At 46.3% G+C, this 18,426-nt stretch overlaps 1 protein-coding gene across 3 annotated transcripts in view; it reads left to right on the top strand.

Annotated features, from left to right (window-relative positions):
• The first annotated feature begins 294 nt into the window (after positions 1-294).
• The window catches only part of HNF1B (HNF1 homeobox B), a 62,263-nt gene continuing 44,131 nt past the window's right edge, over positions 295-18,426 (top strand). For all 3 annotated transcript variants that reach the window (XM_030536984.1, XM_030536982.1, XM_030536983.1), the window contains exons 1-2: positions 295-653; positions 14,109-14,308. In XM_030536984.1, coding sequence (XP_030392844.1) covers positions 310-653; positions 14,109-14,308 — 544 coding nt within the window. In that variant the 5' untranslated portion in view covers positions 295-309. The remainder of the gene's footprint in view (positions 654-14,108; positions 14,309-18,426) is intronic.

Raw genomic sequence — 18,426 nt, 5'->3', positions numbered from 1 at the left:
CCTCTTCTGTCCCCCTCCCCCAAAAACCCTTTACCCACTACCCTCCTTTCCATTTGCCTCCTTTAGGAATGACTCTCCCTTCCCACTGATTTGCATATCTTATATTGCCTAATGGAGAAGATCATGGCAAGGTAGAGGTCCGCCGAGCCCTCTCAAAGGAGATTCACCAGGGCACGGAGGAGGAGCAGGTGTCTGGGGCTCACGGGGGAATCCAAGACTTTGGGGTTTTTTAACCTACCTTCCCTCCCCCCCCACCCCACCCCACCCCTACCCCCCTCCCCTTCTCTCTCTCTCTCCCCTCCTGGTAAAATGGTGTCCAAGCTCAGCTCTCTGCAGCAGGAACTTCTGAGCGCTCTCCTCAGCTCCGGAGTCACCAAGGAGACGTTGATCCAAGCCCTGGAGGACATGGTGCCCACCACCAGCTTCGGGGTGAAGCTGGAGAACCTGCCCCTGTCCCCAGGCAGCGGGACGGAGGCGGACAGCAAGCCCGTCTTCCACACCCTCACCAACGGCCACAGCAAGGGCAAGCTGTCCGGGGACGAGGGCTCCGAGGACGGGGACGACTTCGACACCCCGCAGATCCTCCGGGAGCTGCAGGCGCTCAACACTGAGGAGGCCGTGGAGCAAAGAGCGGAGGTGGATCGGATGATCAGGTACAAACGGGGGGTCCCTCTTCTCCCCCCAGCCCTGCAGCCAGAGGCCCAGGTGGAATGAAGGCTGGCTCACTGGGCAGCTGTAGTCCCCGGCCTCTGAAACCCAGCTCACCCCAGCCCCTGGGAACCTGCCCCTCATGTTCCCCCTCCAGCAGGTGACCAGGGAATCGATTTCTGGCCGCGTCTACACGCAGCAGGAGACCCCTTGTCTGCCAGGTCACTTTCTGCCCTCACCTCCTGGCGTGCTGAGCGCAGGGCTCGGGCCCAGAGATGTGCGTGTAAATCAGTAAATCGGAGTGTGTGTGTGTGTGTGTGTGGAGGGGGGGGTTATGCTGAATTCCATGAAGTTTTGCTCCTTTGAACCCCACTTTATCAGAGCGGCTGTCTGGGCCCACCCGCGGGTGCTGGGCGCCTCAAACTAAGCTTTACAAAGGAAGGAAAATAGACCCGAGGCTGTGGCGATGGGCTTTGTTCTATTTTAAAACTAGATTTGAAAGAGTTCCTTTAAAACCCCCTTCTTGGTCCTATTTCTCCCGCATACACCTCGCTTTTAAACCGCACCCGCCCGGGCAGCCCCATAACCTGTAGCTAACCAGTAAGGTGCAGATCCTGGGCTTCTCTCCTGCTGAGTGGATTCGCGGTGGCGTGGGGAGATCTGAGGATAGATGGAAAAAGAAAATAAAAACTAACTCCGAGCAGATCCATGCACCGCCGAGCGAGCCCAGCTAGGGCTTTGGCTAATGGGAATAAACCTCCGGCTCTCAACGCGCAAAGTTACCCGATCTCTCGCCTGCTAGCCAGGGGATGTGGATCAAACGCGGAAACGCGTCCCCGAGCTCTGTTGCCCTGTCAAGGTAGTTAGTTAGTTAGTTACTAATTATCCACGTCGCTCATTGTTTCTTTTTCTTTAGCAAAATATCAACTAACCCCCGGCCGGCCCTTTATTAACCCCAGGGACCAGGAAAGTCTCCAGCCGAAGGCTGCAGTTTCTTAGCGTAGAAGCGAGCAGAGAAAATGCTTTTCAGGCCGAGGGTAACTTTTTTTGACTCTCTTAATTCGGGGGCCGAACGAATTAGCGCAATTTAGCCCTTGCTAAATGCCAGTGCACACAGCCAGACCCACCCGTGTGATGAACAAATCCCTGGGCACGACTGGGCTGCCGCACGAGCGGCTCGGAGTGGGTATTTCAGGGGCGCGTTTGGTTTCGAAGCCGGGGCCAGTTCTCCGCCTCTTCGGGCGCCTGCTAAGAAGCGGCTGGAGCAGAGACTGTCTGTGCTACCCGGGGCTGCTTTCGGGGGGAGCCGCGAGCCAGCCGGGGCCCTTCTCTCTGCGCGGGGCGGGAGGCGGACCCTGCGGGGGCTCCCCGCTTCTGGGCCGCGCTGCCCGGGGGGACCCGTCCGGGCATTACCTGCATCCTAGTGCCTGGGCTCTGCGCAGCGCCCGCTGTGCCCGGAGCAACCCGAGAGCCGCCCGCGGGCTGCGCCCTTCGCTCCGCGCGCTCCGGGGCAACCCCAGCCGGCCGCACGTGGGGCCGAGCTGGGGGGGGGTTATTAATTTATTTCTATAAATCATCAACCGAAAGATACACACGGGGCTGCGGGGAGAGGCGGGTTATTCATTGGCGAAGCTGCAAGGCAGCCCGCGGGGGGGAGGAAAACCCCAGGCGCTGCGGGTGTTGGGTGGCTTTTTTTGGCCTTCTCTTAGACACATAAACACGCGCTGGAGCTGGGAGCCGGGCGGCCCCTCCAGCGCCGGGTGCCCAGGGAAGGAGGGAGCCCGGCCGGGGGTCCGGTCCCTGAGCCCAGCTCCGGCCGCTGCCAGGCGAAGGAAGGAGGGAGAGGGGCAGGGGTAGGTCGGGACTCGCTGGGTGGGGGGGAGATCGAGTTGAGTCCCCCCCCCAGGCCCACAGGTACCGCTGCCCCAGTCCGGCCGCGTGTCCCTGGCGAGCCTGGTGCCAGCGGGGCGCATGGGGCAGGGAATGGGGCGCTGCCCTCCGACTTGGGGCGGCGGGGAGGACATGACGGCCATGGGGGGACACCCCCCACAGCTAGGTATGCTCAGCAGGTGCCCTTTGGAGTTGGGGCTGTCGGGGACGAGGGAGCGCTGCGGTACCGGAGCGGGGCCTGCACTCCCGCAAGGCAGCGAAATCCCCGGCCCCGCGGCTTCCAGCGAAACCTGCCCCTCCGCCTAAGGCGAAATGCACCGAGGCTGCCTCTTGTTTGTGTCCAAAGCGGGTATTTCTAATGCACCCAGCGGCAGGCCCCAAGACCTGCAGATTGCACTCCCAGTTACCTTGATGTAAGTAATGCAAAGCCCCCAGCAGGCGCCCTAACCCTTAACCATAGAGCCCGACTCCAGCAGCGTTCAATCAATCTGTCCCACGGGGATTCACCCAGCTACCTACAAAGCGCCTTTCCACCCCCTGAGAAACACCCTCAGCTCTCTCCAAACCCTCTAGCAAATGGACTGTAATGCTCTGTATAGGTGTATCTGCTGCACCCAATTGTTTTTCATGTCTGTTGTGGTACTTTGTGGGGCCCCAGTCTGGGCCCTGTTGTGCTAGGCCCAGGGCTTGTATGTCATCTGCAGACACTTTACAATCTGTACATCTAAGACAATGATGGGGAGAGAAGGTGGATTAGCTTAATACTTCCTTAAAAACGACTCTGCTCAGACACTGGTGAAGATGCATTGATCAGATTAGAAAATTTCTGGTAGTGCTGAGGGTGTTTTCTGACAAGATTTGCACTCCCTACCTTCATTTGCCTTGGCATGCTGTCCCTGGGATTCTCTCCTCTCTCTGGCCGGAGAGGCCAGGTGTGTGACCATCCACCCCATGCTTCTCTCAGCTGCTCATTACATCTGTCCTCTTCCAAAGTAGATGAAGGCCTGAATTCTGCCCCCCTCCCTCAGTGGCACCTGTGTAACCCCACTAAAGCTGGTAGGTTTGCATGGACAATAACTCTGGGCAGAATTTTGCCCTTTCAGTTCAAAGCTTGCCTTTGGTACAGACAAGATCCACTCAACGTTCAGCAGCAGTGAACAGAATGTTGGGAATCCTTACGAAAGGGATAGATAAGACAGAAAATATCATATTGCCTCTCTGTAGATCCATGGTACGCCCACATCTTGAATACTGAGTGCAGATGTGGTTGCCCCATCTCAAAAAAGATCTATTGAACTTGGAAAAGGTTTCAGAAAAGGGCAACAAAAATTATTAGGGATATGGAACAGCTGTCATGTGAGGAGAGATTAATAAGACTGGGACTTTTCAGCTTGGAAAAGAGATGACTAAGGGGGGATATGATTTGAGGTCTATAAAATCATGACTGGTGTGGAGAAAGTAAATAAAGAAGTGTTATTTACTCTTTCTCATAACACAAGAACTGGAGGCCACCAAATGAAATGAATAGGCAGTAGGTTTAAAACAAACAAAAGGAAGTATTTTTTTCACACAACACAGAGTCAGCCTGTGGAACACCTTGCCAGAGGATGAAGTGAAGGCCAAGACTAGAACAGGGTTCAAAAGAAAACTAGATAAATTCATGCAGGACAGGTCCATCAATGGCTATTAACCAGGATGGGCGGGAATGATGTCCCAAGCCTCTGTTTGCCAGAAGCTAGGAATGGGCAACAGGGGATGAATCACTGGATGACTATCTGTTCTGTTCATTCCCTCTGGGGCACCTGGCATTGGCCACTGTTGGAAAACAGGATACTGGGCTAGATGGACCTTTGGTCTGACCCAGTATGGCTGCTATTATGTTCTTAAGATCAGGCACACCTCCCTGAGGAGGCTTTTGCAAAGAACTCCCATTTTGCTCTATGCGAAGCCTTTGTGGTCATGATACATGTAGGTACCAGTGACACAGGGAAAGGTAGAAGAGAGGTCCTGGAGGCCAAATTTATGATGCTAGGTAAGAGATTAAAATCCAGGACCGCCATGGCAGCATTCTCTGAAATGCTTCTGGTTCCGCATGCAGGGTCAGTTAGGCAGAATTGCAGGGTCTTGATGTGTGGATGAGATGATGGCAATGGGAGGAGGGATTTGAGTTTATTAGGAACTGGGGAACCTGTTGGGAAACGAGGAGCCTAGACAGGAACTAGATTGCTAGCATGTACAATTCAAAAGGTTGTAGAGGAGTTTCTAAACTAAGGGCTTGTGGGAAGCCAACAGGTGTGGAGGAGCACATGGTTAGGACAGATGCATCCCTTAGCTGGGGACTTATTAAAGGGGAGATTTTATATTCCAGTAAAGAGGAAAGGATAGAATTTGATAAAGTACAAGCTGGAATTGAAGAGAAACAGTCAAACAAAAAAGAGCCCCATTCAATTACATCACATGAAGGCAGATACAAAATGTGTCAATATTTAGTTAAGTGTTTGTATATAAATAAGAAGATGGATGAACTTGAGTGCCTGGTATTAAATGAGGATATTGATATAATCGACATCACAGAAACTTGGTAGAATGATGACAATCAATGGGACATGGTAATACCAGGGTACAAAATATATTGGAATGACCAAGTAGGTTGCATTGGTATGGGAGTGGCACTATATGTGAAAGAATGCCTAGAATAAAATATAGTAAAAATCTTCAAATGAATCAAATGGTACCACAATCTGTCTGGCTTGAAATGCTTGAATAATAAGAGGAAATAAGCAGTACACTGCCAATCACATGACTGTCATGGTGATTGTGAAATGCTCAAGGAGATTAGAGAGGCTATAAAAACAAAACCTCCAACATTAATGGAGGATTTCACCTCTCCCAATAGTGACTAGGAATATGTCACCTCGGGATGGGATGCAGAGATGAAGTTTCTGGACACCATAAATGACTGCTTCTTGAAGCAGTTAGTCCTGGAACTCAAAAGGGGAGAGGCAATTTTTGATTTAGTTCTAAGTGGTGCACAGGTTCTGGTCCAAGAAGTGAATATAGCTGAACCGCTCTGTAACAAGGGCCATAATGTAATTGAATTTACATTCCTGTGGGATGGTGGGAGGGGGGGAAGAAGCAACCCATCCCAATGGCATTTAACTTCAAAAAGGGGAACTACACAAAAATGAGGAGGCTAGTTAAATGGAAATTAAAAGGAACAGTCACAAGAGTAAAATGCCAGAAAGCAGCATGGAAACTTTAAAAAAAACACCATAATGGAGGCTGAAACTACATACACACCCCTAATAATAAATATTTATTACCTCAGAAGCAGGAAGCCTGCCTGCCAATCAATCAGTGGGGCCACTGGATGGTCAAGGTGCTACGGGAGCATGCAAAGGAAGGAACTGGCTGTTGAAGAGAAGCTAAATGAATTCTTTGATTTGTTCTTTGCTGCAGAGAATGTGAGGGAGACTACCACACCTGAGCCATCATGACAAATCTGAGGAACTGTCCCACTTTTGAGGTGTCAATAGAGGAGATTTTGGAACAAATTGATAAAATTAAACAGTAATAGTGGTATTGACCTAGGGACCTAGTGGTATTGACCCAAGAGTGTTGAAGAAAATCTGATATGAAATTGCAGACCTACTAACAGTGTTCTGTAACCTATCACTTAAATCAGCCTCTGTACCAGATGGCTGGTGGATAACTAGTGTCATGCCAATTTTTAAGAAAGGTGATCCTGGTAATTACAGGCTGGCAAGCCTAACTTCAGTACTAGGCATATTGGTTCAACCATAGTAAAGAACAGAATGATCAGAGATTTAGATGAACAGGACATGTTCGGGAAGAGTCACATGGCTCTTGTAAAGGGAAATCATGCCTCCCCAATCTATTAGAATTCTTTGAGGATGTCAACAAATATGTGGACAAGGGCATTCCAGTGGATACTTCCAGAAAGCCTTTGACAAAGTTCCTCACCAAATGCTTTGAAGCTAAGTAGGCAGTCCTGGGAAGATCCTCTCATGGATCAGTAACTGGTTAAAAGACAGGAAACAAAGGGTAGGAATAAATGGTTCGTTTTCACAATGGAGAGAGGTAAATAGCAGGGATCTGTACTGGGACCAGTGCTGTTCAACATATTCATAAATGATTTGGAGAAAGAGTTAAACAGTGAGGTGGCAAAGATTTTGAAGATATGAAATTATTGAAGATAGTCCAAAGCAAACTGCGAAGAATTATAAAGGGATCTCACAAAACTGGGTGATTGAATTTCATCTGCCAGTTTGTTCCCCAGTGTTGATAAATGCAAACTAATGCACACTGGAAAACCATAATCCTAACTATACATACAGAATGATGGGGGTCTAAATTGGCTGTTACCACTCAAGAAAGAGATCTTGGAGTCATTGTGGATAATTCTCTGAAAACATCTGCTCAACGTGCAGTGGCAGTCAAAAAACTATCAACATGTTAAGAACCATTAGGAAAGAGATAGATAAGACAGTAAATATAATGCCACTATATAAATCCATGGTATCCCACACCTTGAATACTGAATGCAGTTCTGGTTGCCCCAACTCAGAAAAGATATTAGAAATTGGAAAAAGTACAGAGAAGGGCAGCAAAAATAATCACATAACTCAAGAACCAGGAATCACCCAAAGAAATTAATAGGCAGCAGGTTTAAAACAAAGGAAGCATTTCTTCACACAATGCACAACCTGAGAAACTCATTCCCAGGGGATGTTGTGAAGGCCAAAACATAACTGGGTTCAAAACTGAATTAGCTGAGGTCATGGAGGACAGGTCTATCAGTGACTATTTGCCAAGATGGTCATGAATGCAACCACATGCTCAGGGCTGCCAAAAGTGGGTTCAGGCCCTGGTGAAAATTTTTTTTAGGCCCCCCAGCAAGGGCAGACCAGCTAAACAGCGGCAACAAAGCCAGGCCCCAGGTCCCCTTCTGGACTGCCGGGCCCCGGTAGTTTGTACCAGCTTCCCTGCCTCTCATCAGCCCTGCACATGCTCTGCATGTCTCTGACTTCCAGAAAGTGGGACTGGAAGACAGGAGATGGATCACTCAATAAATTGCATTGTTCTTTTCATTCCCTCTGAAGCATCTGGCACCAGCCACTGCTGGAAGACAGGATATGGGCTACATGGACCATTGGTCTGACCCAGGATGGCTGCTCATATGTACTTGGAGAGGGAGCTGGGGTAGCCATTGCAGTTACTCTGAACTAAACTCATCCCTGCTGTGATTCCATTGATTTCAATGGGGTTTTGCCTCAGGCACTGTAGTAGTCACTCTGCCACCTCTGGTCAGAGAATAATAGTTTCTGGCGCAATTCCCGCTATGCCTTCTTCTGTGTGGCCCCTTCTGGATAGCGTAGCCACATCTTCAAGGCGCCTAGTCTGTCCAAATTTAAATCCTCTTAAAGACCCACTTCTTCCATGCTGCTTACAATGACTTTGGCTTACCTATAAATTGCCTTTTGCTGTTTGACTTCCCTTGTCTTCGGCCTACTTGTCCATTTGTGATTGTGAGCTCTGTGGAGCAGTGATTGCCCTTGAGCGTTGGGATGGTGCCCAGCACATGGCTGGAGCTATCCTCAGTACATAATAATAATAATTAATAATGACTGTTGAATGACTCCTGCTAAGAGGGACATGTGACTGCTACATGCAGACAATAGGAATTCGCTCTATGTACTCTGCTGCTGAAGTGCGCAAAAATCCACCTATAACTAGAAGGTGAGGTGAGACATGCCTGGCTGAATATCTGCAAGGCTGCCTCTACCCCATCAATCTAGTATAAAGAAGTCTGTTTAAAATAAAAGGGTACGGGGTGACTGAGCACAGCACACCTAGGAGCTTTTAAGCCTTTGCGTGTGTACCAAGAGATACAGATTAGATAGATGGTCTCTGCAGAGAGCCTGGTTTATAATCCAGGAGTATAAATTCTTGGCATATTTCGCTGAGGATGTTGTCGAGTTTTATTTACCTCTTTTCAAGGCTAGAGGGGCGGGGGTGAGAGAGGGAGGCAATCCTTGGAAAGAAGCTTAATGTGACATCAACAATGCAACTTGGCTATGAAGAGACAACCTCTGCTCACATGGTTTTAGAAAAGCCTTGGTTTGGGCCATGCATTCACAGACCAATTATTGTGAGTTATCTTTACTTAGGGATGAACTTCCAAAGACATCACTAGGAGGGGTTAGGTGGACAAAGAATGCAGGATCAGGCCCATTATCTGCTTTGAGAACCCACAGAATGCTATGCACATGGAGGATGTTACGGTCAAGATTTGTGGTGGGGATCAAGATGTTTCGTTCACACCAGCTGAAGATCAGGCTCGGAAAATCTATCTTAACTTAGTACAAAGTTAACCAGTGTCTCTTAGAAATGCTGAGTTACTCTATTTTAGTAACGTTATTGTTCAGTAATTTTATAAAATCATTTATCTGAGATAAGCCAATGACAGCCAAAGAAAATCCATATACAGTGTGGTCTAGTGGGTAAAGCATTGGCTTGGGACTTGGGAGATCTGGGTTCCTATTCCTGGCTCTGGCCTTTTGTGTGACCATGGGCGAATCACTTCCCCTCGCTGCGTCTGTTTCCCCTTTTGTAAAATGGGAATAGTGCTGCTGCCCTCCTTTATAAAGCAGTTTGAGATGGATGGATGAAAAGTGTAATATAAGAGTGTATATATGAGTCACTTCCAGCTCTCTTCGTCATCTTCCCAGGTAACAGGAAAGCAATGAAGCTTTCTTGCCTCTTACAGTAGCCATAGCTTTATATGTAATTCTCTGTATAATCTTGAATGTTCTTTGCCTTTGGTAAATAGAACCCAGCTCTTAAAATGATGAGCTCTTCAAGAATCTTTAAATGAATATGTGCAATAAAATGATTCCTCTAGAGGAACACAGAAGCAAGGGAGGGCAAGTCTTGTGAGAAGACATTCAATTTCCAGCAACAACCAGCCAGGTCAAGAATAGAGGCTGTGACCGGAATATTTAACAGTTTTTCTGGATCTCTGTGTACCTGTAATCCCCGTGCAGAGTGGGAAAGACCTGGCTAGATTAATGTGGATTTGCAACCAAGACAGGCTGCTGCTGGATCACCTTGATCATACAGGGAGAGAGGTGACCTATAACAAAGGAATACATTGGGGAGAGCCAGCACTATCTGAACTTTGCTAATAGGAACTTCGCAGGACTCAGTCTTCCCATAGCTAGGGGCAGTTGTGATTACAGCACAGAGCCAGGTAGAACTGCACAATAATCTGTAGGGAATAATTGACTGACTAGATTTCTTTCTCTTCATAAGAGATCCCCCCCCCCGCCCCGATGTATTCACGATTCAAAATTCTTCACTGAACACGTTCCACAGATGATCCTTGGTTGGTAGGGTGTTTTTTGTTGTCTGGTTTGTTTGCTTGCTCATTGGTTTGTTTTGCAAGCATTTCATTTATGGTGTTCAACATATGAGATATTTTGGCTAGTGCTGACTGGAGGCAGGTCATGCAGCATTGTTTCTGTTCACTGGCTGGATTAGTGTAACCCTTAAAATCCGGTCAGTGGTGGTGGTGAAGTTCCAAACTCACTTTCTGAAAAGTCTCTAGTCCTGGCTTAAAGCTTACTGCTTAGGTGAATATTTCTGCCAGTATACTCACTTGCTAAACTATAAATCGAACGTGATGCAGATACAGTGGGGCAAACCAGTTATCATCTTGAATTCAAGTGACTATTCCTGTAAGAGCTTTGGGGGGAATGTGTCACCTCTGTTGAAGAGATATAAGAAATGTGAGGATGTCACCCAAGACATTAGGGATGCTAAGTGCAGGACAAATGCCTCTGTAGGAGAATGATGGGAGGCAGGAGAAGTGCTTACCGTGGCCCTAGAGTCCTGATTGTCTTTCCCACTGATTTCATTGGCTCCACTTGCAGATAATACAAATCAGATTTGTCTCTACTGTTTTTATGTTGGGGGAATGGGGCAGCTCAGTTTTCTGCAACATGACTGAAGATTTCCGCAGATGGTCTGGACCTGGAACTCTGTCACAACCCTAATGCAATGGTGTTTGCTACAATTGTGTTTGCAGGATTGACCCTGTAAGCACATGAGTAACTCAGTTTATGGGAATAGTTCAAGTGAACTATGCTTCCCTGCTCAGGTTTTTACAGGTATGAGGACATGGCATGAAATATAGAGCAGCAGTTCTCAACCAGGCGGCTGGGGCTCCCTGGGGGGCCATGAGCAGGTTTCAGGGGGTCTGCCAAGCAGGGTCAGCATTAGACTTACTGGAACCAGGGCAGAAAGTTCAAGCCCCGCCATGTAGGGCAGAAGCCTGAGGCCCCAAGCCCCACCACTTGGCGCTGAAGCCTGAGCCACTTAGCTTTGCGGGGCCCCTGTGGTGTGGGGCCCCCTAACGCAGATCTGGCTTGTAATCTACTGGATATGCAGAAAAACAGTTGTTGTGGCACAGGTGGGCTATGAAGTTTTTATAGCATGTTGGGGGGCCTCAGAAAGGAAAGGGACCCCAATATAGAGCAAAGTCAGCAAGTTCTGAAAAATCATTTAATTACAGTAATTACAGTTGCCTATCAGTAAGATGCCACTGTCAAGCCACCTTATGTATGTTCTGGGTCTTTCTGTATTTCTATACATGAGTATTTCGATATTTCACTGATGTGTTTAAATGGGCTTTGAACATCATTTACAATCATATAGTTTAATTTTGACACTGTTCGTAACAAACCCTTACAAACCAAAATCTGGTTTACTGGAAATGTTTTCCTCCATCGTATGGGCGCACACGTTTGTTATTGGGGAGGGCTGTCCCTAAGTGCTAGGCTGTGGCAGCGTATCGCATGGGGACAGGGCCCACCTTTCTGTTCACTGTACAGCACCTACACTGGGACTCCTAAGCACTAGGACAATGATAACAAGGTGTATGTATGTATAATACATATCACAATGGCTGGTGTCATATGAATGAATATGTAGGAAAAATGTCATTGACGTATTCCTTTTGAAAAAGTCACCAAAACAATTTGAGGGACTTTATTAATGGATGTAGCAAAATTAAGTGGAAGGATATCAAATTTTGAGCCTACTAAACTGTGTTTGGATCCTGCATTCCATAATCAATAGACCCCAAACTCCTTTTATTATTTTTTAAGTTGTTTTTATTACCATAGCACCTAGGTGCCCCAGTCATGAACCAAGACCCCATTGTGCTAGGTGCTGTACGAATACGGAACAACCAGTGTGAATTTTCAGTACTTTGAGAAAGCAGGATTGGGTGTGACAATAGTTATTGTTTTAGAGGGGAAAGGAGGGAAAAGTGCACTATTATAACAATATTTTTCTGAACTCACTTTTATGTTGGTTACCAGTAGCTTTGTTCTCAAGCTGCTTTCAGGACAAAAGGTAAGACATCTATGGGATTTTTTTTTCTTTGACAAATTGAAGGATCCAAAATAACAAAAGAACTGAAAATGCAGTTGGATGGTTATTCCAAGTAAAATATTAGAATATCTCATTATTTTAGCACACAACTGTGTGACCAAGTTCATGATCAAAAATGATTTTTCGGCATAAAGCACTTCCTTTTAATTCACCGTCCTTGTCTATAAAAATAAATCCAATCATCTTAAATAATTGACATGTATTTTTGCATATTAACCTGTCTTTACAACAACTACCCTTAGCAGATTTAACAGTATTTACCATATAATGTATTTATTATTTAGTTAGAATTATATGCACCCCAAGAAAGGATGCCTGGCCATACACTGGAGGTGTCCTGGAAATAATTTAAAAATACGTTAAAATCAGGTCCTGATCCTGCAAATATTGATACACTTGCAAAGCCCATGCATTAAAATCATGAGATGTGGCTCAAAAATAATCAGATTTTAAAAAATTAATAGAGTTGTCTTCTGGTTTTTGAATCTTAAGGGTGTATTTGGCTTCTGTTTTCCGGCTTTCCTCTGCTACCATGAGGGCTAAAAATATGACTTTTGTAAATGAAAGCTGAAATTCTCACATAATCACTTACTCCAGGAGCTGAGAATTTAAGGGACGAAAACAACAAATGTCACAAGATTTGTGATAAAATCCATAACAGCTGGCAACACTGCTTAGACATTGTGAGTAGCCCAGTTGATTCCAAGGGAACTATTGAGAATGGATAAGGTTAAGCCGAAATCCATTGGAGAATTGGGGTCTTCATATTCAACTAAAATTAAAGTGCAGCACTACAATTCAATATAACCTTCTACGGAGGGAATTCAGAAGCTCAACTCACCTTGTCCCTCCTACAATTCTCCAGGCTTATAATTTCTCCCATCCTGGTTTTAAAAGCCTAGGGGGTGGGGACATGAACTTTGCAACATGCCCTGAAGGTCCTCATAATTGGGCTTTTCAGACCCAAGTCCAAATGTCCACTCTGACTTGAAGCAAACTTTCACAAACTTTTCCTCATCTTGGTCTCCCAGAGTTGTGAAGCATCTGCTGAACCTTTCTCTTTACTCGGGTTTTGGAGAAGGCAGCAGGATCATAGGAGGGCTTAGGAGTAAGTTGTCTCACTATTAATGATGAGCTAAAATATTTATCATTATAAAGCTATTGTTGGATGTAATTTGCAAAGCACCTTAAAGCTGTTAAGGTCTGGGTCTCAAAGGCTATGGTCTTTGCTGTAACACTCCACATGATCTTCAGTTCTTTCGGGGATAACTCATTAATACAGCATGAAAGAGCATAGAAAAGAGGTTAGGTAAAAAAAAATTGTCCAATTGTCACAAAGTTAGAAGTCTTCACTATCTGCTGTGTTTATGTAGGGAACTCCCATTATGGAACATGTTGTTCATACATATCATCAAGGGGAGTGATTATTATTACTATTGCTACTACTAATACTTCATGCTTCTATTGGACCTTTAATCCAAGGATGGTGGATCTCAAAATGCATAATTAAGCCTTGCAACATCCGTGTGAAGCAAGCAAGTTTTATTTCTCTTTTACCAATGGGTAAACTGAGCCCCAGACTGAGATTAGGTGGCTAGACAGTGGTGAAGCTTGGAATGGAATCTAGAACTCCTGACTCTCAATCTCTTGCTTTAACCACTGAGCAACATTATCAAATTTACTTTTCACCCAGCTGAGGTTATTCCTAGGGGAAGTGAGATGTGACCGGAAGGAGTAAGTTTGTGGATCAGATTCAGATTAAGGGACTGATCCTGCCCCCTTTGGAGTGAAGCATCTTCCAGGGGAGCAGAGTGGGATATGTCTTTGTGCTGGGTTCATGGATAGAGAGATTTTTAAGGAGGCTGACCCATCAACAGTGAAACTGCCCACCTTAGGCAATTGAAAGGAAATTCTGTTGTGGGTTTTTGGGTGCCCACCTGTAATGGAGTCTGGGTTCACTAGTGTATTCAAAAGGTATCCAATTAGTAATAGATTCTTAGCAATCAGCCTTTGGTTTTTGTCATTGGAATAAGCTTACCCTGGGCACCTCCCTCAGACCAAACTAACTGTTTGTTTGTTTCCCCCTGTAGTGAGGACCCCTGGCGGGCTGCGAAAATGATCAAAGGTTACATGCAGCAGCACAACATCCCCCAGAGGGAGGTGGTGGATGTCACAGGCCTGAATCAGTCTCACCTCTCCCAGCACCTCAACAAGGGAACACCCATGAAAACGCAGAAGCGGGCAGCACTCTACACGTGGTATGTCCGGAAGCAGAGGGAGATTCTCAGACGTAAGTAGTCTGCTCTAGACGCCCTTGTTTCTTCCAGCCTTCATGCTGCGGCTCGTTAATGTGCAGATCTACTCTGAAAAGTAACTGTGTAATGGGGTTTCATGTTTCTATTGATACCTCGGTCCAATCAGTCACACGTTTGGCTTTAAACCCCTGATTTAATAGGGCCACATGGTTAAAGTCAAGCATGTGTGTAGTGCTTTGCTGCGTAGGCATGGATTTACATGCTTAAAGTTAGCTGTGATCAAATGCTTTTGCTGAATTGGGGCTTGAGTCTCTCAGTGGTTTCTGTATCAAATGTTCTCAGTCCGTCGATGAAATGAAGCAGGTAGAAAATGATTTATCCCTTTTTTTCATGCTCAAATCAGAGTTTATTTTTTACGGAGACATTTCATGTCTTGAAGCATGCATAACGTCCTGATTTAGCTGTCCACGTGACCACCACAGATCCTTGGTAGTGCCATTGCTCAAAGGATTGTACTGCATTTTTGATGGTTTCTTTGTAACTTTTTTGCATAACATTTTAAAAAAAATAAGTGTTGTACTTCAATGCATCTTTTTGAAAAAGCCCATAAGAAATAAAGTGAAGCCCAGTGAGCAGGAAAGTTCAACTTCCAAGTAGCCCCCACTAAAATCACTTTGAATTGCCCCATGTATGTGTTACAATTAGAACCAAACAATTCATAAGGAACACCTGATTTAGATGACTTTTGCCTCTCTGTCTGCAGCTTCTCACATTTATTCATTATTCACAAATATGTGGGGAATAGTTTCTTCAAATAATCCTGGGTCTGTAGCTTGTTTCTGAACAGTTTGTTGGGAGGATTCTAAATTCAAGCTGATTTGACTGGACCCATAAGTCATCTGATATTATTTCTGTTCCCTGATTGCAAAGGTGTGACTCTTAGAATCAGATTTCTGGGGTGAATATTTGTGCTCTTTGTCCCCAGTTGAGCCTAACTCAAGTCACATGAAGAGTCCTGGCAGCTTCAGTGAGGTTAGTCATGTGATTAGTTAGGCACATGCTCCAGGCACCAGCGAAGGAAGCAGGTGCTTGGGGCCAGGGCCAGCTTTAGCAAGTGCGGGGCCCAATTCGAACCGTTCTGACGATGCCCTGGCAGGGATGACTAAAAAAAAAACAACACATAAAAAAACATGTGGGGCTTGTACTCACCGGGCGGCGCTCCTAGTTTTCACTCGCTCCGGGTCTTCAGTGGCACTGAAGGACCTGCCGAAGACCCGGAGTGAGTGAAGGACCCGCCGCCAAAGTGCCACCGAAGAGCCGGAGCAGCGCCGGGTGAGTAAAAATTAAAAAGGAGCCTCTCGCCAGGGAAGGGATTCTTGACCACACTTGCCCCCCCACCGTCCAGCGGCCCTGCCACTGGGCACGGGGCCCTCTTAGGCGCAGGGCCTGATTCGGAGGAATTGGTGGAATTGGCCTAAAGCCAGCCCTGCTTGGGGCAGCCAGTGGAAAGGGGCGGCACGTCCGGGTCTTTGGTGGCAATTCAGCGGCAGGTCCTCAGTCCATCTCTTCCTCTTTGAGCTGCCGATCGCCTTTTTTTTTTCTCCCCGCTTCACCGCTTGGGGTGGCAAAAAAACTGGAGCCGGCCCTGGGCTCATGCATAAGTATCTTTCTGAATTAGGGCCTTGGAATATTTCTATAGCACTTGCGGATGTGCTGGATGTTCCTGTCAGTGGACTTCTTTGTGGCAGTATTTGTGGGAAATGAACTCGTAAAAAAGGGAACGTGAACACACCAGAAGAAAATCTCTTTTTTCAGAAATGTGACTATTTGAGGAAATCTTTTGGGGGCAGTAATTTTCCAATACTCTAGCGGCAACATTCGTATCATGTTCGCCAGGCTGTTAGGAATCTTCCCCTGGATTTTTAAAGGGGCAATGACAAATACCTTGGACAAAAATTGTAGTTTTTGTACATGGATAGAAATATAGTTGTCAAATTTTAAAAAATCATTTAAATCAGCTGGTTTTTTTAGCCTGAATTTAAAGCACCCTCTGCAGTGTTTTATAAACCAGTGGTTCCAGCCTTGTGCTAATGCGTGAGAATCAGAAAGATTTTAATATCTTGGCTAATGGAACAAAGAGTAATAATGAGAGAGGGTTTCTATGGTGAGACTCACCCCTTGTGCAGTTGAGCACACCTTAAGCTTAAGGGTTTAAGTGGGACTTTAAATGGTGCTGAAACTGATGAATTTCACCCACAAAGAATAGGCCTTGCCAGAGAAACTGGCTACTTAGTAGTCAGCAGGTGAAGGGAGTTCGGTGAACAGGACCTATTTGGATCTTAGTAAAGCATTTGATACAGCGTCTATCAGAGGCCAGGAACAAAAAATAGTAACAAGATCAACTGATGAAGTCTGATCCTGATCCCATTGCTGGGATTTGTCACTGAATTCAATGCGAATGTGATCAGCTCCTAGAAGTAAATATGCATAACTTTAAGTGATCAATAAGTTGGGGCATGTGAATTTGCACGTGTTTGAAGGAGGGAGATGATTTTGGGGGTAGCTTGGGGTGAGGGACTGAGAGTAAGAAAGAGAACTTTGCTGCATGGACAGGACAAGGGCCTGGGTGGCCTACTTATTGACTATTCTGATGTCACAGTCCAAACAAAATGAAGTACAAAACTAAATGAAGCAAGCAGCCAGCCCCAGTGGTGGAAAGTTAATTCACATTTTAAAATTCGTTGCTTTAATGATCTAAGGCTAAGTTAGTAGCAGGGCCGGCTCCAGCTTTTTTTCTGCCCCAAGCTGCAAAGCAGGGGGAAAAAAAGGCCGATCGGCGGCACTTCGGCAGCAGCTCAATCACGTCGCTTCATTCTTCTGCGGCAATTCAGCTGTGGGTCCTTTGCTCCTTCTCTTCCTGTTCGGTGGCATTTCAGCAAGAGCTGAAAGAGGAAGAGAGGGACCGAGGGACCTGCCACTGAATTGCTGCCAAAGACCCAGCTGTGCCGCCTTTTTCCATTGGCCACCCCAAGCACCTGTTTCCTGCGCTGGTGCCTGGGGCCGGCCCTGGTTAGTAACATTATATGGAAGGAAAATAATGTTTCCTCCATCATTCCTTTTTAAAGGACAGTGTCCCTTTTTAAAACACACACCCCCTCTAAAATTCCTGGGTGCTGCATTTCCATGTTTCCTTCAGTGATGCTTAGGCAATGAAGAATGCAGAAAAGTTTCAGGTTGTTCCTATGGCCTCCTTTAACAACCCAAATCTACAAGGGCCCAATATAGCTTGTGTTCATTGAGTTCTGTGGCCCCACAGACCTCTCCTTTACTCATGTAATTAGCCCTTACTCCTGCAGTTCATCTCACTGAATCCAACTGGGGCTATCCATGTGAGTCAAGGGCCCTAAACTATGTCTTAAAAAGTAGTTCAGCACGTGTCCTCCCAACGGGATGGAGTATCCTTCTATTTCTGGAAGATAGGGACTCCAGAAAGTCTTTCAAACTGAATGTCAGTGCTTTGAAAATCCACCTAGAGGGGAAAAACCAACCCCCTGCTCCAATCTTGGCCTCTGTTTTCTGCTTCTCTTGTTGTCCCAAGGGAAAAGCTATTATAAAAAGAAGGAGAATTTCCCTGCAAAACTGAGAATAATAAAACCTGCCATCAATCTCCCTTTACGGCTGTGCTGACAGGCCCCAGCTCTGTGGCAAGCAGGCGTGGAAGGTCACCTGTTCGGCTCTGCTGTGCTGCATTGCCCAAGGTGTTCAGTTTTGGAAATGGCGATCCTGCCGCATACATGAGTTGATTTAAGCTTCCTTATTGCTGGAGGAGTGTGTTTGTTTCCCATTGGTTTGAAATGGAGCTGTATCAAAGGAGGAGAGTTCTTTAGGAACAAAGAGAGGCAGGATTCGGGGGGGATCTTTGAAGTCTGACTGCTTAACTCATAACGTATTAGCCTGAGTTCACAGAATCCCGCCCTGAACAAGTACACGCAGGCACAGAAAGCCAGGCCATGAATATGTATCGTCTGCATGTGCCTTCTCATTAAGGGAGCTGCCACACAGCTCAGGGAGCCTCATACATATCCATAATAATTTTAGAACATGCATCTGTGGCAGTGTCTTGGCAGAGGCATGGGAAGGCATTTTGCAGATT

Source organism: Gopherus evgoodei, chromosome 17 (genome assembly GCF_007399415.2).
Source record: "Gopherus evgoodei ecotype Sinaloan lineage chromosome 17, rGopEvg1_v1.p, whole genome shotgun sequence".
Lineage (NCBI taxonomy): Eukaryota > Metazoa > Chordata > Testudines > Testudinidae > Gopherus > Gopherus evgoodei.
Note: the sequence above shows the minus strand (reverse complement) of the source record. Positions and strands in the feature narration are given on the sequence as shown.